Source organism: Aythya fuligula, chromosome 15, assembly GCF_009819795.1.
Source record: "Aythya fuligula isolate bAytFul2 chromosome 15, bAytFul2.pri, whole genome shotgun sequence".
NCBI lineage: Eukaryota > Metazoa > Chordata > Aves > Anseriformes > Anatidae > Aythya > Aythya fuligula.
The window spans coordinates 3,689,877-3,711,709 of record NC_045573.1 but is presented as its reverse complement, the minus strand read 5'-3'; the positions used below and the strand labels follow the sequence as shown (position 1 = coordinate 3,711,709).

The 21,833-nt window shown below is 49.3% G+C and overlaps 1 protein-coding gene across 4 annotated transcripts in view; it reads right to left on the bottom strand.

The window, feature by feature from the left end:
• Positions 1-12,910: 12,910 nt before the first annotated feature.
• SMURF1 (SMAD specific E3 ubiquitin protein ligase 1) overlaps positions 12,911-21,833 on the bottom strand; it is a 46,002-nt gene continuing 37,079 nt past the window's right edge. For 2 of the 4 annotated variants that reach the window (XM_032198040.1, XM_032198042.1), the window contains exons 13-18: positions 21,452-21,630; positions 20,442-20,579; positions 19,947-20,067; positions 18,219-18,420; positions 17,328-17,412; positions 12,911-16,605 (exon numbers count right to left, since the gene is read on the bottom strand). In XM_032198040.1, coding sequence (XP_032053931.1) covers positions 16,506-16,605; positions 17,328-17,412; positions 18,219-18,420; positions 19,947-20,067; positions 20,442-20,579; positions 21,452-21,630 — 825 coding nt within the window. In that variant the 3' untranslated portion in view covers positions 12,911-16,505. The remainder of the gene's footprint in view (positions 16,606-17,327; positions 17,413-18,218; positions 18,421-19,946; positions 20,068-20,441; positions 20,580-21,451; positions 21,631-21,833) is intronic. The other 2 variants (XM_032198041.1, XM_032198043.1) reach the window with 1 other exon arrangement.

Genomic DNA, 21,833 nt, shown 5'->3' with positions numbered 1-21,833 from the left:
AGGAACTAGAAGACAAAAGAGAAGAACAGTAAGGCAAACACAGTGGCACCCTGGGCTTCCCCTGCTAGATCCCTTCTGGGATTCTCGTGGCTCTCCCAGCGAGGCTCTCAGGAGATGTTTTCCATGCCCGAAGGGAGGCACGTCTCAGGTCCTCTTCTGAGGGTTAAGACAGGAAGACCAGCGAGCATAATCAGTCCTGAGAAGCCCCCCAGAGGAGAATTCGGAGGCGCTCACAGCTCTGGGACCACAGGAGGAAGGGAGAGGCACTTCTGCCCTGCCAGCCTCAGCCCCTGTGTTTGTGCTCAGAGCTGTTTTCCTGGTTCCAAGAACTCAAAACCCCCCCAGGGGCATTTCTGCCGGTAAGAGGAGCCAAAGCCACTTGCCTGAGCTGCCCCAGGACGCCGGCACCACCTCTGCCACCCGTGACAGCCACCCACAACCAGCATCGAGGTCCTATCAGCCAGACCTGGGGGTTCAGTGCAAATCCCAGGATATTCCACCTGCTCTCCAACTAGACACCCAACAGGGCTCAAGTTCCTTCACGGGACAGCTTTTGGGACTGCTCTGCCACCCCACCTGCTCCCAGATCGGCTCCACGTGCTGGCAGAAGGCTCTGGGGCAGGATCAGCCCTGAGGAATCACCACAACCTCAACACCTGGTTTCCCTTCTATGCCCTGCCAGCTCCCTCTATCACAGAACAGCTGAGTACACGTGAACTCCAAGCAGTTTGATCACTGCAACGAGAAAGGTCTTTTTATTGGGAAATATTTGCCTTACTGTTAGAGCGTAGAGGTGTCTGCATTATTTACCAACGCCTAAGCTGAAAGAAAATGGTGGTCTGCTATAAAATCCTGTCTGCTAGCACACACGAGCAGCACAAATTCCTCCTCAATAATTCCACTTAACCTTCTCTGCAGGGAACGCCATTTGCAGCTAGCACAGCAGATGAAGAAATCTGTTCGGATAGACTCTGGGAACTTAAAGATGTATATCCCGTACACACACCGGGAGCTACTCATCACCAGCCTCAAAATATTTTAATGCAGCATAAAATCGTGGAAATAAAAATGCATAATCATACAAAAGCATCTGTGAAAAAAGGCAAAGCTCACTGCAAGGCAGTGCTGAGACTTGGGCATCTTGGTGGGAACCCGCAGGTCTCCAGCATGCACAGACACGGTCCCAAAGCCTCACACCACACGTAATAGGATAAACGAGCAGGGAAGCAGTGTATTCCCATTTGTAGGGCAGGATTCTGGCTTCAGCAAGCAGCCCCAAAAACATCATGGACGTATTGATGCCTTGAAAACCCTTCAAAAAACCAAGGTTTGGGGGCTGTTTCCACAAGGCTCTTCAGCTTCTGCCTTATTACAAGCGAGGTCACTCAGAACAGCACTTCAGCTGCCAGAACGGCACCAAAGTGCTGCTCTCCCTCCCTGCAGACAGGTGCTGGAGTGGCAGCTGAGGGGCTGGCTAATTGTGAGCATCCTTGGTGAAAACAGCGTCCTTTTTACGAGGGCACATCCACGTTGTTATCGGTCCATTTCCCTGGTGCTTGTGGCTAGCCACCACGTGGCCCCGCACAGCGTTTTCCCTTCCGTAGCCCTCCAAGAACTTGAGGAAACAAGATCAATATTGTTCCTGTCATTTAGGAGATGGGGGAATGGAAGCGCTGAGAGGAACAGCGCGGCCAAGGTCATGAAGCAGGGCCAGGAATAGCACCCAGGCTCTTCAGATCCAGGCGGGTGCATCCACACCAACCATTCCCACCTGCTGGTCCCCAAAAATGCTCCTCGTAGCAGTCAGCAAACCCTGTAGAGCCTCACCCCGGCTTAAGCTAGACGAAACAATGGTTTGGCAGGCAAAAAAACAACACTCAACCTGTCAAATGGCAAAGGATTGCTCCGAGACTGGCTGGGGAGGGACAAGCCTGGTCGTGAATGCCACAAATCAGCCCCTGCAGCACCAAACGGGGCAGACAGAGGCTAGCCAGGTGTCTGCTCGGCTTGGCTCTGAGCAAAGCTCAGTGGCTGGGATGTTTTTCCCCTGCAGGGGCATGCGATGAGTTAGCAGAGGTCAGTATGTGTGGGCTGGTCAGCACCACAAATGCTTGGCACAGTCAGCAAAAACATCTCCCAAACAGCTCCACTGGTGCTCTGCCCACACCCAAGGGCAATGCTCTCCCCCCAGGCAGCTCCAGTTACCTGGAAAGGAACTTGGACATCAAGAAAGAGGCCCACAAAGAGCTTGGGATAACAAACTGCTCCCCCCAGTACAAGAGAAAGGTGCTTGCACACCACCGAGAGGCTCACGGAACAGCACTAGCCATAATACACAGCCAAAGCAACATCAAAAATAAAATAAAGGCCAAGCCTGCGAAGAGCTGGCTACGTACCACTTCTCTCTTTCAAAACAGAGCCCATACAAACCCAGGCAGCTTAATAAAGCTCTGCTTGGGGGGTAGAAAGCACGGTTCCAGCAAGCCAGCAGTTCGTTTTGTCAATAGGCAATAGAGGACTGGAGTTTAAACAAATATCTATAAGCACGGGCCAGTTCCATCTAGTGGCATGAATACGAAGTTTGGTCGTGTTTCTAGCACCAGGCTGCCAAGACCGTGAAGTAACAAGATCAAAGCCACCCTGGGGTCCTGCCCTACATAAACAACACAATAAAAAGCAAAAGAGGCAGATGGAAAGCTGCTACCCACGCTACCTCGGTGATTTTTATGCCTATTTTTAGGTACAGAATAAGGCCACCTGTAAGTGAGCTCCGACACAGCCATCAGCTTCTTCACGATGCAGACTAGGACTGAATGCAACAATAATTTTAAATGAAAGCGACCTGAAGCAGCACACGAGCTGGGTTTCCTTCCTAAAATCTCCCACCAGCACTACAGCACAGCAAACTGCAGAGATTCAAGCCTCAGATCCAGTAACGGGGTGACACAAAACCCTTATTGTGACTTGGAGGTCACCTGCAGATGGCACGATACAGCATCAGGCTGGAGATGCGGTGCACAAAATCACCCCTCTGCATCCCACATCGCTCCACGGCCTCAGGACGCCGCACGCCCGAGGTATTTCACCGAGCAGGAGATCAAATCCTCTCCGTTAAGGTTTTTCCTACAGCAACTTGGGAGGGAAAACCGGCATTAACGGAACAGCTACCGGAAAAATCAGAGACCGTCGGGGACGTAGGGGTAACCCCGCTCTGAACAGAGGTCTCGGGCTGCCTGTTCACACCCACTTCCAAGCTAACCACACACACACAGACATACAAACCCCGCAGCCACCGGCTCCAAGCTGGCAAAGCTGCTGCCAGGAGGTGAAGCAGGTCCCAGGTGCAGGCAGCTCGCTTACACGTGAATTCCCAAACCCGCTCCAAATCCCCGCAAGCACCACGTCGGGTATTTTTAGCCTGCCCTAAAAATAGCAGGCGGCGGTGCTGTGCATATATTTCAAGTCCCCGTGTATGCAGAAGTTTCTGGATGGCAGGAATTGGAGCAGAACTCAACCGCGCTCCCTCCGTCTTCCGTTTGTGCCGTGACGAGCATCCTCAGCTGGGGCTGGGATTTAAAGCCACAGTGGAGGGGAGAAATGTTGGAGCGTGGTTTTTCCCACTCACAGCATTTAGATCTCCAACTCCCACATCCCCAGGATGGGACTAGGCACAAAGTGAGCGCTCTCTCCTGGTTCAAGGCAACGGGGCCAGACAGAAAGCACTGCAGGAGAGGCTGGAATCAAAATCCCAACTAAATGTGGGGAAAAAAAAAAAAAGAGCACCATGGAAGAGATGTCAGCAGCAAGGAGTCACTGCGTGTTTTAGCACCACCGCTGCTGCTCACCTGTGTTGCAGCAGAGCACCAGTTCCTACCTCCTGCCTGCAGGCAGCACACGTTGTCTCCTGGTAGCCTGCGAGCAAGGTGGATTTCTGCCTCGTTTCAAGCAGCTAAGACAAAGAGAAGCTGCTTCAATAATGCATGGCTCGTGACAAGCTAAGGCTCAGCCCTAAAAATGAAGTAACAAAGCCAGGAAATGCACCAGAAGTGAAACGAAGCAGCCCGACCTCTTGTCAAGCATCACAGGGAGACGTTTCCAAGGGCTCTGGGTGTGCTGGGGGCTGCTCCTCCTCACGGTCACCCCCCTGCACGTGCAAGAAAACCTCTGGGAACAGCAGTGACTTCAGAAGCAGCGCCCCAGGCTGGAACGTCGTTAAGATGGACAAGAGGGACAGGCAGCCTCCGAGCTCCTCTGGCAGTAATCACAACTTCCAGTGATCTCTTGCAAGTTTTCAACTCCTCACCCTCTCTTACCGAGGAATAAAGGCGCGCTGTGAATCATACATCAAAGGCAGCCGTGTGCCCTTTTCACCACGCATGCCATTGATGCAGGCTCCTTTGATAACTGCAGAGTGCTTCGTTATCACTTCATTGACAAAAAGCAAGCCACGAGCGCTAGCACGGGGCTGCCCAGCTTTACTAAAGCCTGCTCGTGGCTGGAACAAGGCCAGAAGCGTGGCACTGCAGGGATCCGACCGCTGCTCCGCTTTTTGGTCACTTCTCAGTCCGTGGTGTCAGCAAGAACAGGCTGTAAGACACTGGGACAAGTGAGGTTAAGGATCAGCAAGGTATGGGCTGCTTCCGTGTGTCAACGCTCCAGGGAACTGATCAGCCTACAGGCAGCAAGAGGGCACGCTTTGGGATGACTTGGGTACAAACCACTCAGGTTTTCCCTTTTTATGACTTGCAGGAAGCATTTTGTTCAGCACGAGGCACCTGAACAACCTCATCTATGTCTGTTCTTTCATTAAGGTGAGAGTATAACTCAGCTGTAACTCCTGAAAAGCGATTAGCACCAAGTACAAGAGGAAGGAAACCCACCCAGGTTTCCCACCTGCGTTCTCCCAAACCATTCTGGAGCACCGTTTTGTTCTGATTTTGTGGGCTCAGGGCAGGGATAAACAGAAGAGCGCGTGCAGCCACGTGATTTGCAGCTCTGCCACTTCCAGAGCAAGCCTTACTTCTGGTTTCTTTGCCCTGAGCTCACGTGTACCCCAACCCAAGGCGGGTGAGGCTCTTCCTAACGAGCAGCACCATTATTAAGGCCCCTGACGGCTGTCTCTGCGGACTGCCAGGTGCTCCACGTTCCTGCCACTGCCTGATGTTAATTGCAGCTGCCTCCTCTTCCCCATCAGCCCAGAGGCCAGGCAGAACAGAAGACAAGAAGTGACCTGCGTGCCCCAGGATACACAGGAGAGCGCTTCTCCAGCGCTCACACTTCACAGAGCTCTCTCCAGGAGAACGGACGCCGTGTTTCCTCTCCAAACCCTCAGTAGTCTTTATCCTTTCTTCTTTCCTTTTTTAAGGAAGCCCAAGTGTCGCTTTCAAAAGGTGTAGGAGAACAAAGCAAACGAAGGGCAACCTTTCAAGCAGTTATTTAACGAGTCGCGTGCACATCTTCGGGTTACCATCTCAGCCCAGTTTTTTATTGGGGAGGAAACCGGGAAATAAAGGAGTTTGAGGCTGCTGCTTACGGCCAGCTAAAAGGCTACAAAACCAAAACGCACCAGCAGCAAACACGGGAAGTTCAAGGGGATTTTAATTTATATCTTTTCAAACGGTGACCTGAAGCTCTCACGTGAAATTCTGCATTCAAGGCTGGGTGAAGGCTGCAGAGGACACCTCACCTCATCTCACAGCGCTGCCGACAGCAAAAGCCGAGACTTGACCTTGAGGCGGCACAGAAGAGAAAAGCAGCGCTCTGCAGCAGCCCACCTCAGCAAAAGGGAACAAAGGTTTCTGTGTCAGCCCGCGCAGTCCTTTCAGAAGTGCTGGCTTCAAAGTTTGCCTCCAGCCATTCTTCTGCAGCGTGCAGGTGTCAAACAGCCCAGAATTGGGGACTTCCATACCGAATGCCTTCCCAGGTCACGTTCCATTTACTGCAGCCCCTTTTTTTTTTTTGGAGACACGTCAAGCATCTGCTCCTGTCATAATTCCAGAGGTCACTGGAGGTGGCCAGAAGCTGTGCCTGCACGTTAAGAAGTGTCTCACTGCAATACCTGCCTGAGATGTTCCCATTCCCACTCCATCCCTTGTCACTTCCCTTCGTGCCGAGCCGTGCCAGGAGCTGGTAGAGCTTTCGCATGAAAAGCCCTGGAAAACTTTGCAGGGCTGGGATGTGACACCATCTCTCTTCACATGTCTGCTGTGGCATAACTGTGAGAACAGAAAGAAGATGCTAAAATAAGCTGCAGGCAGGGGGGGGTCTTAAATGGCAGCCTGAGAGCTGAGACATGGCATGAGTCCAGCCCAGAGCCAAGGGGCATTGAACAAAAAGTGCTCCTCAGCCAGGATCAGGCTCTGTTTCAGAAGATGCTGTGCACCTCCAGCTGCCCAGCACAAAGGCTTTGCTTTGTGAGAACTGACAGCAGCAAAACCAGCCTGTGGTCAGGTCTAGAGCTGCTCCACAGCCAGCGTTTTTCTTTTCTGAGCCTGTTACAGCTCACAAGGGCAGAACGAATTACCAACTGACCAGCTAAAAAGCCAGCAAAGAAGCACCACGCATCAATTCTCCAGCTCCACACTCACACAGACCCAGGAGACCACAAAGACCCAAAACTCAGCCCAAAGGAAACGAATCCTTTGCACGTGCAAGATTACGAGAACCACAACCGCTACGAGATCACCCAGACTGAATTCAGACCATTTGCTAAGGACACGACTGCCTCCAGGCTGCAATCTGCGTGCCTCTCCCTTGGTCATCGCAGTCGAAGAGGGGACACGAGCTGGTTTTGCCAGCCAAATTGCTGCTGAAGGATCCTGTCCATCCTGGTCAGCTGCAGCTGGAAATCCCAGCAGCAGGGGAAGCACAAAACACCCCACGCTGCTGGTTTCCTGCAGAAAGAGCTGCCTTTCCTGCCTCCCCACCACGCTGCTGCTGTCAGCTTCCTCAAATTGCATTACAGCACAGCACAGAAGCAGCAGGGAGAGAAGGGAAGGCTCCCGGGCAGCAGCACTGCTGCCTGTTTCCCCCCCCAACACACTGAGCCCCCAACATTTCCTACCTGCCGCTGGTAGGTGGGTGAAGGGCTCCTTGGAGAGGTGGCCGGCGGGTCCCTCCGGGCTAAAACGACCTGCAGCAAGCAGCAGGGAGAGGTTGCATCGTATTTGGCAGAGGGGGCATCACGTTTTGGGGCTATTTGGTTACCCGTCCGTCCCCCTGACACCTACGGGCACTCCCAGGCTTATTTTGACTCATCGGCTTTGCTCCTGAAAAGGACAGCCTCTAGAAGTCACCCCACAGAAGAGACACGAGCCCCAAGAAGCCAGCAGGAAGCCTCGTTTCGTTTTCATTTCCCTTTCCCCTCCCCAAGCAGAGTGATCAGAAGGCTCTGGGAGGGAACGGGCAGAGCTGGGCTCTGCCACCACCCAGGAGCCACCCCGAGCTCTGCTCTCAGCACGGACCCAACCCAAGCACCTCGGTCAGAAACACCCAGGGACAGCATTTCCATCCTCCCCTCATTGGGATCTTTGCCCAAATCCCAACGTTTTTCCCTCTGAATCAGGCACTGGCAGCTCCCCCTGCAAGTGCAGGGACAGAACCACTGTGCTCAGGAGCAAGGCAGAAAGGCAGCAGCCTTTCAGTCCCCAGGAATTCCGGTTCCTCGAGGACCGTTCTGAATTTCTGACCACCACAGGACACGCAGCACTCTTGAGATACTTCCAAAATCAACTCCAGGTCTTATAAAAGCGCCGTGCAGGTGGCTGAGCACACGATTAGCTCAGCTCAGCGCAACATTCCTCATTAGCTCACGTCTCAGGGCCTTGGCAAGACCTGACTCAAGCCACCAGGACATTGCTGAGGGACTTTTAAAATCCCTTTCCCTCACCTACCCCCTCCCATGTGTCCCAGAGCCACGGAGCCATCCCAGAAACCCACTTCAAACAACCCCACCTGACCTCTCATCAGACTGACCGGCACGGGACTGGCTCTGTGTCAAAGCCAGGACCCAGGCTGTGAGCACAGAGAAACTCGGCTCCTGGCAGACAGCCAGAGTCCCAAATAAGCCCTGCGTTTCCCCCACTGGGCAGAAATCCCATTAGGAACAGCCGAAATGCCACCTAGCAGCCCGCAGAGCCCATCAGGGCAGGTGGGACACCGAGTTAATGATTTAGGGCACGCAGCTTTCTCAGACCACTGGAGCCCCTCCTCGAAGCATTTAAGAACAGGGGCCCACGTCTGAATCCATTTAAATTCAAGCTCTAAACACCTCCAGACCAAATCCAGGTGCAGAATCAGCGCTGCTGCCTGGCAGAAGGAGCAGCACAGCTCTGACTGTCCCGAGAAGAATTCAGCCCCCGAGCTGCCTGTGCCATTCCACGGCGAGCCACGCACAATGCCTCGGAAAAAAAAAAACAACACACAAGAGAAGCCACCCATCCCAAATTAATGAATGGGATCGTCTTCCAGCAGGCACTGGGAACGTCCAGAGGGCTCCACTTCTCCCTCTCTCGCTTGGCTTTGAGCTGCTCAGGCTTAGGAAGCGGCTCCTGGCCCCCGGGACACGCTTCCTGCCTCCCTTCAGCTGCTCCACCTCTTCTTGCCACGGGACTTTTTGGCGATTTGTGTCCAATTTCAAAGGCTCCGAGGCGGGGGAGGCAGAGTCAGTTACAGGCTGGTGGCAGCAACGCCCACCGCATTCCCCGGCAGACAAAGCCATCCCCCGGCCTCCTCCCCAGGAATTTGGGAGCTCTGGGGCAGCTCCTGAAGCACAAGGCCAGGTCCAGCTGCCAGCACCCTGCTGGAAACACACCTCAGCAGCAGCAAACCTGCCCCAGCCGCTGCTCTGGGGATGATTATTCGCGCTGTGACTCCTGCAGCTGCCCCAGAAGGATGCCTGAAGCCACCCTGAGAGGAAAGCGTTGTAGGAAAGAGGGAGGGAGGGAGGCAGAGGGCGGCCCGGTACCGAAACGCAGCGCTGCGGGGCCAAGCGTCGCTGCAGATCGTCCTCAGGAAGCGGGGCTGAATCCTCTCCCAAAGCCTCGGGATTCCAGGCACAAGCTCCTGTCAAGACGATTGTTTACGAAGAGCCAGTCACGCCGCGCAGGCCCCCGGCACATGCAATCTATTAAGATGTTTACAACGGCAAAAGGCGGCGGAATTCGCAAAGCACCAGCCCTAGAAATTAGCAGCTCGGCTGAATCCTGCAGCTCCGAACCTAAAAGCTGTCCCCACAAATCCGCTCGCCCTGCAGAGAGCAGCTCCCGCGGGAAGCCTCCCCCAGCGGCTCCAGGAAGGGCTCTGCTCCCTCCGTGGGTGCTAAGGGAGAGGAACCGAGCGCCACGAGACACAGCAGAGGGGCGCTGCCTGCTCCTGTCAGCTCTCCAGGCAACTTTCCGGCTGCTTTCGGGCTCGCTGGCTGAAATAAAGCAGGAGAAGCCTGCTGGGCTGTGTGGCAGTCAGCGAGCTTCAAAAGACAGAGGAAGAGAGTGTGAAAAGCAGAGAGCTGAGCTGCACTCACTGAGCATTACCCCTCAGCAATGGACCTAAAAGCACACAGCGGCTGTTTTGTTGTAAAGCAGCGGCAGCCTCAGACCAGCGGCTGATCTGCGACGCTCCACGTCCGAACCAAACCTCTCCTGACGAGCAGTGAGGATGCAGAGAGCCACGTGAACGCTGGAACTTCTCCCTGGGAACTCTGCTGCTGGTATAGGAGTTGTTCAATTCCATCTCAGGGTCGGTTTTTAGATGTTTGGAGAGGCTGCTGCTCACAAAGCGGGCCCAAGCTGCTCAGGGCAGGTTCCTGACTGCAGTCAGCACTCGGCCGGCCAACACCAGCAGCGGGCTCCCTCAGCACCCAGCTGCGTGCCAGGAGGTCAGCGGGACGTTGGGGATTTTTTAGGCTGACCTGCAGCTCACTGCTGCACGGCAACGCAGGGCACGCTGCCTTGGTTAACTCACCAGAGGCTGGGAGCTCACTGAACCTCCTCAGTCCCACAACACTTCACCTCTGCAGTTCTAGGTGTAAAACCCCGACCTTATTTCAATCGTGGGGGGGGAAAAAGAGAAACGACAACGGCAGAAACCTGCACCAGGCCTCCCCACACTAACACACTGCTTATTTTCGCCTTTCTAGCATTCGCTCTCCCCCACCAAACCAAAACAGCGCTGAAATCAAAACGGTGAAGGGAAAAGAGCCAGAAAGCCTCCCTTATGCAGGCAGAGCCCCTCACACAGGACCAGAGCCCGCTCCTAGCGGGGCAGAGCCCCCGGCTGGGAGGACAGCCGTGCTCCCACAGCCCCCCCACCGCATCCAAAGGCCCCCACAGGCCCCCAGCAGGCCCGGGGACCCCCAGCAGGCCCGGGGGCGGCCAGGGTGAGCCCCTTCATCCCTCCCAGGACCCGGGAGCACCGGGGGGGGCACTAACGGGGCAGGGGAAGCCACCTCCGAGCCCCCCAGCCCCGCTGCTCCTTGAGGCGGGCCCGGGCTGAGGGGGAGGCCCGGGGGCTGTGAGGGGGGGGGGGGCCAGGCCCGCGTGAGGCGCGCAGGGGAGCCCCGGGATGAAGCGGGCCCGGGCTTTTCCCGTTCCCCAGAGGGCTGCGGCCGCTTCTCCGCCCTCCGGTCCCGGTTCCCGACCCCTCGGTCCCGGTCCCGGTCCCGGCGCTCACCGCCCCCCCGCCGGCCCCGCTCCATTGAGGCGCCGCCGCCGCCGCCGCCGCTCGGTTCCTTCCGGCCCACGTGACCGCCCCGCCCCGCACCATAGAGAGCAGCGGTGGGATCGGGGGGGGGTGGGAGGATAGAGCGGCCGGCCCGCCGCGCTCAGCTTACCATAGAGTGCGCAGGGGGGGAGGTCCTCCAGGGGAAGCCCCGCCTCCTTCCCGGGGGGAGGGGCTACGGGGGGAGGGGAGCGGGGTAAGGGGGGGTCCCAGAGCCACTATTGGGGTCTGGTGGCCCCTATAAGGGTCCCATAGACCCTATTAGGGGTCCCACATCCCCTATTGGGGGGGTCTCGTGTTCCCTATAAGAATCCCATAGCCCTTACTGGGGTCCCACAGCCCTTATTGGGATCCCATAACCCCATTGAGGGGTCTCACATCCCCTATAGGGATCCCATAGTCCCTATTGGGGGTCCTGCGTCCCCTATAAGGGTCCCACATCCCCTACTGGGGGGGCTCGTGTCCCCTATAAGGGTCCCATAACCCTATTGAGGGGGTCTCGTAGCCCCTATTGGGGGTCTTGTGTCCCCTACTGGGGTCCCACATCCCCTACTGGGTGGTCTCTTGTCCCCTTATGGGGGTCCTATAGCGGCTATTGGGGGTCTTGCATCCCCTGTAAGGGTCCCATGTCCACTACTGGGGTCCCACATCCCCTGTTGGGGGGGTCTCTTGTCCCCTATAAGGGTCCCATGGCCCTTATTGGGGTCCCATACCCCTATTGAGGGGCCTCATGTCCCCTTATAGGGGTCCTATAGCCCCTATTGGGGGTCTTGCATCCCCTATTGGGGTCCCACATCCCCTACTGGGGGGTCTTGTGTCCCCTATAAGGGTCCCATAGCCCCTATTGGAGGGTCTCCTATCCCCTCTAGGGGTCCCATGGCCCTTATTGGGGTCCCATAACCCCATTGAGGGTCTCCTATCCCCTACAGGGGTCCCATAGCCCCTACTGGGGATCTTACATCCCCTGTGGGGTCCCAAAGGTTCAACATAGGGGGCTTACCCACACCAGGGTTACCCCTGCAGAAACCACGACCCTGATCTGATTTCATTCTCACCATCAGCCCAGCTTTGTTTTGCAGATCCCGTTCTAGAACCCGGCCAAACCCCCAGAGCATCCCCAGGGGCTCCCAGGCCCTTTGGGGACATTTCTCCGCATGCGGGGCCCACTGCGCTTCGGCCGCTTGCACTCCTCACAGGAGGGTTCGTACATCCTGCAGAACGAGGCAGAGACTGGAAAATCCAACCTGAGGAATTTACTTGACCTGCCAAGCTCCTATAAAGGAGGCAGCGAATTCCTTGAGCTGTGGGATTTCTTCTTTCAATTTTGTTTTTGTTTTCAAAAAGGCCCCGTGGTGCAAGAGGCCTCCGACACACCCGATCTGAAGCAGGCTCCAGGAGTCCTCTTTTATCTTAGCTACGGCTGCAAATGAAAGAGATACCAGAAAATCGGGAATGCTTCCCCAAAACGTCTTTATTAACGAAAACAGGAGGCAGGAGAAGCGTGTGACAGGGCACCGAAGGGCTGACAATGCTTCTTGCTCCGTGCCATCAGGAGCGAGTTGTTCGACCCCTCCTGCTGAAACGAGGGGCAGGAGGAACCCCTGCACATCAGTGCGTTTGGCCACACTGTGAGGTTACTCAAATAATAAAAAATATTGAAAAAAATACTTAGCCATCTTTCTCCAGCCTTCGTGAAGGGGAGATTATTGTTTTTTTTTTCCTGAAAACTGAGGTTTTGGGAAAATAAGAACAGAAGTGGACTAAGGCGGGTAAGCACAGGGCTGAACGGAGGCGTTCTCTCCTCTGGGTAAATTTGAGAAATGGGTTTGGGTTTCCACAGCTCGTCCACGGAGCTCCCACAGCTTCCCCCACCGCTGGGACACCTCTGCTCAGGACGCGGTGAGCCAACGCTGGGAGAAAACGCTGACCCTCGATATTCCTGAGCCCACTCACCGCAAACACCGGCCGAGCTTCACTGCCCTGAACTCTGGGTCTTTAAACCTAAACGGGATTATTTTTGTTAACCTTACAAAATATTTCATAATGCTACAGATCTTTTTTCATGTCAGCAATGCTTTGCCTTTGTCCTCCACCCTCACCTCCTAGCTAAGCACGGCGCTACCCCCCTCTCATTTGGAGCCCACCGATTTTCCTACGGCTTCCAGAAATACGTTAACGAAGTGGTGGACACCGAGAGTTTAAAGTTGTGAGTTTATTGCATATGTAACAAAAATGAACATGACCTCCTGGGTCCAGCCTACTATACAATCACTGTTTATTCCAGCTGGTTCCATAACCACATTAAATAGAACTAGTATTTCTTTAAATACTTTGATTTAGACATAAAATGAAACATTAGTGTACAACTTTCACAAAATAAATCTGCAATAAAAACAGTGGGAAGAATAACAAGGATAGCAGCAATACTTAAACATGACATTACAAAATAATAAATTAAAAAAATACATTATAAAGTGGTTGAGGAACAAAAAATTAACAAATTAAAAACAGATCCATACTGTGTTTCTGGGAACTTGCTGTGCCATGCGGCCCTGAACCTGGGCACTGAGGGCCTGGCGGCCAGATCACTAATTTACAAAACCTATCGGATTTCACAACCACCCCGAACTTGAACGACGTACATACTGCTGAGCGAACTTTGATTTCACCACTTGGAGCTTCGAGCAGCCTTTTCGAAGCAGGGTCTCGGCTAACATAATGCCCAAGCTGACGCTAACATTCAGAGAACAGTCTCCTTTCTTCCTGGTTTAAAACACGAGCAAAGTGGTGGTTTCCTGCATCCCTGAGCGTGTAGAATAGGCTGATGAGCAGTATCAGGGCAAGCACTGAAGGTCTGTGCCAATGGACCAGCTTTTGGGTTTGCCTTTAGGACAGGAACAAAAGACACGTTGTACCTTGTGTTTTCCTTCAGGTCTGATCCAAGACGTACAAAGGTGGAACGCAATGACAAAATGAACACCAGACTTCATGTTATTCTTTGGGCAAGTTTGAGAAGTAACAACCAGTTCGAGTGCTGGCAGACCAAGTGGGAATGAACACACAAATTCGGACAGCTGAGGTTACCCGAACAGCCCCCAAGACCTCAGAGAGTCAATGGCTCGAGCCGTGCAAACTCTTGTTTGCGTTTCATCCTTCCCTGGCCTTGAAAGCAGCCACTGGAAGAAGAACTCATCATTTAAAACTCGCACTGCCTCGCTTCTTTATTTTCTCCATCCATCCATTCAGCTTTAAGGCCTGCCTCAATTGCATGTACAGAACAATACAAAAAAGAAAAAAAGGTCTTCATCATCACTGAAGTGGCACAAAGTTGCAAAGACAACACACGACGGGAGGGGCGGTGAAGCTGTTTAAAAGAGAACTGAAATAATTAAGAAGACAGCGCCCTATGCTCATTATCGTCAGCAAGGAGGAGGTACCTTGACGAGGGCTTTTAAATACAGCAAAAGACATACAGACTTCTCAAAACAACGATCCTTGCCTATTCTTATCTTGTGCATTCAATAAAACACTGACCTAGCAAAGACATCAGGAACTATCGTATGCCAACCGGGTCATTGGCATAAAGCTACTTGACCTACCGATTTCCAAATCAAGGGCCTTCACCTTCACCTCGCTTGGCTTTTTCTGAGCCAGTTGTGCTGCACGTAGAGCTTGTGTGACAGGCTTTCTGTTAGTGGTGGGCTTTAGTAGTTGGTTTTCAAACTCCCTTAGTGAAAAATCCACATGAGACTGCATGCAAAGCTTTGGGGCGATAATCTATTTCGCGTTTTTCCTATCTGACTGGTTTATTGCACATTCAAACATACTGAAAGGATTAAATACACCCTATGCACAGGTACGGCTTCACAGGCGTTTTGAAAAGCCAGGGCTGTGGGGATTCTGCTACTCAGCCCCAGACCGCACAGGTGCTCACCTGCAGACAGCTGCGTTCCCTCTCTTTCCTGCAAGACACTCACATAATTTCCTTTATTTCCCCGCAATCAGTACTGTGGAAGCTGGTCCCCAAGTGCAACAAGATGCCTGCAGAACACAGGGCCAAGCACACCGCTCCTGTACAATCTGTCGAGATGAGCACCTTCAGCCACCCTGCGCGAGTCTCACAACATGGTACAATTTTACACCTCCAACGCAATCCTCACTCCCAACATCAAATCACAAGAATTATGGTCAATGGAAACAAACGGAACTGGGAAAAGATGCCGGGATTTTGACAAGTGTCTACCTTCTGTCCTATCACAGTTTAAAGCTATTATCAAATTCAATTTAAAAAAGACAAAATAGAAGTATTCCGGTAGACGTCTTCTAAGAACAACCTCTTAACCCACAGCTGAATTTCAATACACTATTCCATAAACAAAACATCTGTTAAATGTTTCAGTAATGAAGCTTTCTAAAAATCAGGCTTGCCAAAGAAAAAAAGAATCCTATACAAGCAAGTCTGCTTTACTTAAGTTTAGACACGTTTGATAGATAACCGGGTCTTCCTGAAGCTGTGTTATTTGTTAGAATACTGTCTCATCTCGGTGTGCAAACTGGAAAAAATGTTAGTGATTCAGGTATTTGATTTGCTTTTGTTTCCCCTGGGAAGTCATTTTAGCAATGTTAGAGAACCAACCTTTTAATATTAGTTTCGGATATTTGAAAAAATTGCCTTATATGGCTCTCTGGAGAAATTTTATCCCTACAGAACTGAAGTCATAAATCCTTCCAATAGCTTTCCATAACACTTAAAATGTATTCACCATATAGTTACCCTTTTACCACAGCCTCCAAACAGACCTTTCAGAAGGCCAAAAACTTCAGAACAGAAGCTTGCTCTGTTGACTTAGCTTTTAGCTATTTCCATTTTGAGTCTTAGAATTTGAAGTCACACCAACATCTCGGGTAAAACGGTGGCACAGGAATCACAGCTTTGGAATTGAATAAATTTTCTCCTCGGTCTCGTCCTTACAAAGCTTCTCTGCAAGGTACTTACGTCTGAACAAACTATGGAAAGTAATTCTGCAGGAGGAAATTAATTGTTTTCATGTGCAAAACAATTCGGTTTCATCCAGGACAACCAAAAAGAAATCATACAATACCATTTAAGCAATGTCCCCAATTCCTTCACTTTTCTCAAGGTGAGCCACAGCTTCCACTGAGAGCTTCCTGCTAAGGCAGAACTTGTATTTCTTTACCTTTCAGTTAAGTGTTCATACGGAGGCATCTTCTGCTAGAAGTTCACTTTTTAAACAGGTTTTTAAAATGTGCAATGCAAATTCTAGTGCCAGTCAGACACACTGCACCCACTGGACTCTACAGGGCTCAAGCTTGATTTAAGACAAACTAACCAGGTACACCTACCAGTTGCAAGTCCTCAGCAAATCAAGCTCATTCTTAATTACACTTTGATTCTCCTATTTAAAAAAACAAAACAAAACAAAACAAACAAAAAAAAGGTCACTGACCCTATCACAATATGTGTTACAAATCTAGCAGAATATCCTGTGTATCCAAAGCCAAATGCTGAACTTGGCTGCATTTCGTTTCATGGGGGATGGAAGAAGAGGGAAGGGCTTATTGTAACAAAGAGGAAAGAGAGTTGGAAACCACCAACAAAAGCCCCTACCCCCACCCTCATCCACCAACAGTGGAAGGGAAACAACCCATCTCTAAGTTGTCTAGAGTTCTGATGCTTCAGACAGCTTAGCAGGAAGTTCGCAGCAAGCTTCTTCTAGCTTTTGATTTGGTGGTCCATGAGCTAGCATCTGTTTCCTTTGGTTGCTTTGTCACTCCACAGCAAACCCACATGTCTCTTCCACAGCTGTCAACAGCTTCTCGTAAAGCTTCTCGTATGACTCATAAGGCGGAATGTCAATCCGGTTAAAGCTAGAGGTAAAATAGCAACACGTTGCAGCACACAGATCTAACACATTTATTGGAAACAAGACAAATAAACAAACAACAACACACAAGCAAGCCCTAGATCAGCTACATATAGGCAGAATTTGTAAAACCCATGTCAAAGAAAGCCTCGGCCCCGTCGATGGCTGAAAGAGACAAGATCAAAGAAACTATTTCTGCAGCAGGAATGCTGCACTTACCAGGGCTGCATTTGGGAGGAGACAGGTGGCCGATGCAGGAGACTTGCAAATAAAGCAAGCCATCAGGCAGGCCTCCTCCCTGCTCTGCCTGCATATATTCTGTGCCTCTGCTGAAATGATTTCCTGTCCCTGATAGAGTGAGATTTCTGTACGAGAGCTTAGTTCTGTGCTTATACTGTACCAATAGCACACACATCCTACATTTTACATCTGAAAACTATTCGCTGTAATCCTAAGCATGTGGAACTATGCATCTCACTATTGCAGCTAATCAACCTTGGGATAAACAAAACCCACAGATATTACCGAAAACGTAAATCAAGCTAGAACAGAAGTCAATTATTTTGCTGGCTGCGGAGTGCAGATATTTCCAAGCTAGCAGAACACACTTGGATTCATCTAGACACATCACGTGGATTAATCCACAGCCAGGACCGACAGAGATGACTACTTTAAACCAAGACAACGAGCAAGCAAGTACTGACAAACAAAGTGTTTTCATCTTACCAAGTGTGGGCTTTTGGAAGGTTGTCTGTGTTTGCATCTATTAAATGGATGGTAAACAGTCTGGGGCCTGCAGCGCCTGTAGAACCTTACAAACAGACATTCTAGTTAATGCACTTCAAAAAACCCTCATTTGTGTACACGCATTTTGCTACTTACAAAAAGGAAAGTGAGAAAAATTACAGTTCTAGATGCAAGTACAAGTATGTTATATGACTAAATCTATAGGTCAGATCTGCAGCTAGTGAAGAGACAACAGAAGTGATGGGGTTCTTAATGACAATAAACTTGCAGCCTTCTGTTTTGGAAGGCAGCTAAATTTCACATCAATAACATTGCACTTTCAGAAATGAGGAGACTCAACTGCAAGCAGACTTTCCGTGCAAAACAGAACTATGCATTTTAATTCTGAAGATCAGCTTACTGACAGCAAACAGTTGGAACGCTATCAGGAGAATCTCAACAGCCTAAAACACTGCCACCTTTTCTGGTGACAAATATTCCAATTTTCAGAAACTTACTTTAAAGTCTAATAGTTTGCTGCCAAACAATGAAGGAAACACACTTTTCACTTTTAAAAGAGTTGTTCAGCTCTATAATCATGTGCATGCTAGCTAACATCAGTCCAGAAAGTTGTAAGAGACTGATAAGCTAATATTGACAGCAGTCTAAGTGCTATATGATGACAGATTTTCCAGCTTGTATCACTATCAGCAAAACAACTAAAGTGGTCACCAGCAGCTGCTGACAAATGTAAAACTGCTCTTGGGATCAAAAGTTTGTAAGTAATTGAGTTATCCAGTAACACGCTGATATTCTACAAGGGCCTAGTAAATACCACACGATTTTTATCTTTCTCCCACCACACATTAACTCGGCCTCCACATCAGTCACCTTGTAAAGCCTTGAAACCTTGAAGTGGGACACGCGTTGAACCCGTCACAAACTGCAACAGCCTTGCCCTTCTTTCTTCATCAAATGTTTCGACTGCTTGCCAGAACCACTTCACAATATTGCTATCTGCCATGCAGTGCTTTAGACGTGTGTTTGACTTCCAGTCGTTCAGGTCTATCTTATCCAGGCCTCCTATGATTAGCTGTTAAAGGATTAGGAAATGCTTTAACATTCAAAGCCGGTGCAGGTTTTCAGCTATAAAAACATACATCAAGCTATTTCACAAAGGCCAGCATTCTTAACACACTTGAGCCACCTTTTTGGTACACAGTAACGCTCCAAAACAGTTTAGAACAGGAAGTAAATCTCTCCAGTTAACCTGCAATGAAATTGAGGCTGAGGATTACACCTACCAGAAGTGACATTTTCACAGGAAACTAGAGTTAAAGGCCCATTCAAGACCTGCTTTTAAAATTGATCCTACCTGGAAAGTACAGCCAATCTTTATGAGATTGTTGCACAGACTTATGAGAGCACAGACTTGGAAGAAGGCATGCCATCTGTTGAGCTACACACATCATCTCCCTGATTTGGGTTTGTCACAGAAGTGCTAATAATCAACTACGAGAAAATCCTGCTCAGTTTCTGGTAACATCCTAGCTGGTCTGTTGTTCCAGAACTGACCACAAACTACAAAAACTTTGCATATGTTTTTCTGATGTCTTTTGTGAGATCCTCTGACAAAGACTGGATGTATTACTTCAATCTCTCTTCCAGATGAAACCAGGTTGCAAAATACCGTAAAAGGAAGTCACTGATGGCCACGAATCTAGCCAGCTACCCTGGCAACAACAAATAAATGGCATACAGAAGACATCATCACTCAAAACAAAATGTGTGTCATATTCTAAGTTTCCCATAGTATCTCATATCAAGAATCACATTTCTGAGAGCTACCATTTAGCAGCTGTCTTTTTGTGCCACCAAGATAGCACCCACTTAGATTCATTTAGATTATTAGGGTAGTTGTGTCTATCCTAACTTAGACGACACTGAAATATTTAATGGATTTTTAATCTGCCTTTTCAAACAGCTAGCACAGGGAGTGCAGTAACTTTGTGATTAACTGGTATGCAAAAACCACCAGCATGAAGCTGTTTCTTCCAATATTCCAAAATGGTCCACGTTCCACAAGACACCTTCTTTATTAAAAAACAACAGATGGAAAAAGGCTATAATAAGAGTTATTTGAAGGAGTAGCATTCTATACCTCAGGATTACATGTGAAAATAACTCTGGTTCTTTTCTACATGCTCTAACATTTGTCTTACCCACTGGAAACCATGCCCTGTGTGCATATAGGAACAGCCACGTATTAAAACAGTTACCGAAGAAAACAAGTTCTGGGGTAGATAACAGGTTAGGTCTTGCCAACAATTCCTCAGCCTTTCAGTACTCCCTCTCTGCCCAGACCACCTGCTTTGAGCATTAGCCCTTGGTTACACAACACGAGGTGTTTGTCTTTCCCTTTTTAAGTAGCCCTCTCACTAACGCTAATCCAAGGAATGTCTAGAATAAAACACAAAACATTTAGTTAAATAAATACACAGCTTTTTGGTATGCAAGCTATAATTGCGCCGTTAAATTTATTTGTTCATTTTTTAAAGGTCAGTGCTTTGTTGATCTTAAAAATTAAAAAATAATACTCCAAGTGGATAATATATATACCTCAAGTTCCTTCTGGTCAAAAGGCTTGAGGAGATGTTGAGGAATAAGTTCATTAAAACCTTTCTGCAGAGCCAAGAACTGTGCCTCTATTCCTCTCATAAATCGCCAGTTTACATATAACCTGGGGGAAGAAAAAAAAAGTCAGGGATGACAAGCTAGATGGCATTGGGCTTTTTATAGCAGAGCTGGAAAAAGCTCATTTTACAGACCAACTAGCTTTAATAGACGCATTTTGTTTTATGAAAGAAGTGCTTATTAGTTCCTTTTTCCATCAACAATTAATTATTGCACCATCAACAGAAAACACAAAGTACAATTCACAACCTTCATCTTCCCAGGTCTTACAATAGCACATTGTGTGAAAACACTCACGTAATTTATGACTCAGGTATTTCCCTTTAAAATACCCATTCCATTAGTTTCACTATATAAAAAAAAAGTGTTCCCTACCTTCTTCCTACTACATTTGCAGGAAATATTTTTGTTTTGCAATACCTGACATATTCTTTCTTGTTCTCTTCTGTCACTGGAATATTCCTGCCATTTGGTTTGAGTTCATGCTGTAAAATCCGCCCAAAAGCATTGTGCTCCACACAAAAAGTGTGGTCCAGAACCGGGGTGATATCATTCTCTCTAGCAAATGAAAAATGGAAGGTAAACTTAGCATTTTTGATACTTTGATAACTCTCTGTGCTGATGCTGACATATTTTTTTATCTGAACGCTGAGACAGTCTTCAGGATAAACCTAGCAACTACCCATCTGCATTTCACACCACTAGAGCAGTACTGCCACGATCATCAGTTTTTATATAGCTTAATGCGTGCTGAAAGAGCCTGACCAGGCATGTCATTGTCACTCTTCTAATTTTAGTAGTGCTCAGGATAATGAATAAATGATTAAATCCTATACATGCCCACATGTGCACAGTAATAAACCAATTTGCTGCTGTGTGTTGGTGTGAAGCACAGAAGAGGTTGCATTCAATGAATGTGGACAATATACCAATAACTTAAAATATAAAATTTAAACCAGCATTTGTGAAAATAGAGACAATGCAAAGCAGTGCTGAAGAGTCCAAAAGCTACAAATAATGATGAATTTTGTTCTGAACTGTAAATGTAGAGCAGTTGAAATTAATTCCACTTATTTCCTTTTTAATCAAAATTGGTAATTGAGCCACATTTTCTTCTGAACAAAGATTGTACTTCCTCATTACTCTGTTCTGAGTTTGGATTTTGGAACTGTCGCATTCTACCACACCCATGTAACACAATGAGTTAGAACCTAATTTGCTGCAAGGAGGGCTAACAGAGTTCTGCATGAGACTCTCCCTCACTTACGTTGAGCTTTTTGACATAGAAACAGTTATTTGGTAATTTTGTACAGCTCTCCCCCCATGACAAGATCTTTGTGAGAGTTTTCCATAAAGCACTCTCTCACTACTGCCAGCAAACCCTGCCCCATCTCCTCCACAGCAAGGCAACTGATAAATCCAGTACTTACAAAATCCAGACTAAACTTTTGTGTAGTTCTGGGTCAACAGATTCCAGATCAGAGAGCTGAATGGGTTTCCCCAGAAGCTGTTTGTAAAAGGGAACTGTGAAACCCCCGTTAATATAGTGTCCATGGAACACAGCCAAACCCATTATCCGACCAACAAAATGGAAATAAGACAAATGGTCCTGCAGGGAGAGGAGAGAAAAATCAGGCAGCAGGAAGACACTCCAACACTGACATCTTGTGGCTACGTAAGTGCAAGTTATCCGCAACCCTCTGGGCACGAGGAGCCACCATTTTTCCTCATAACATAACTAGGAACAGAAGCATTTAATAATTAAACATCTCAAACAAGTGTCTGCGCATTACCTAATAAATTGTCTTCTTC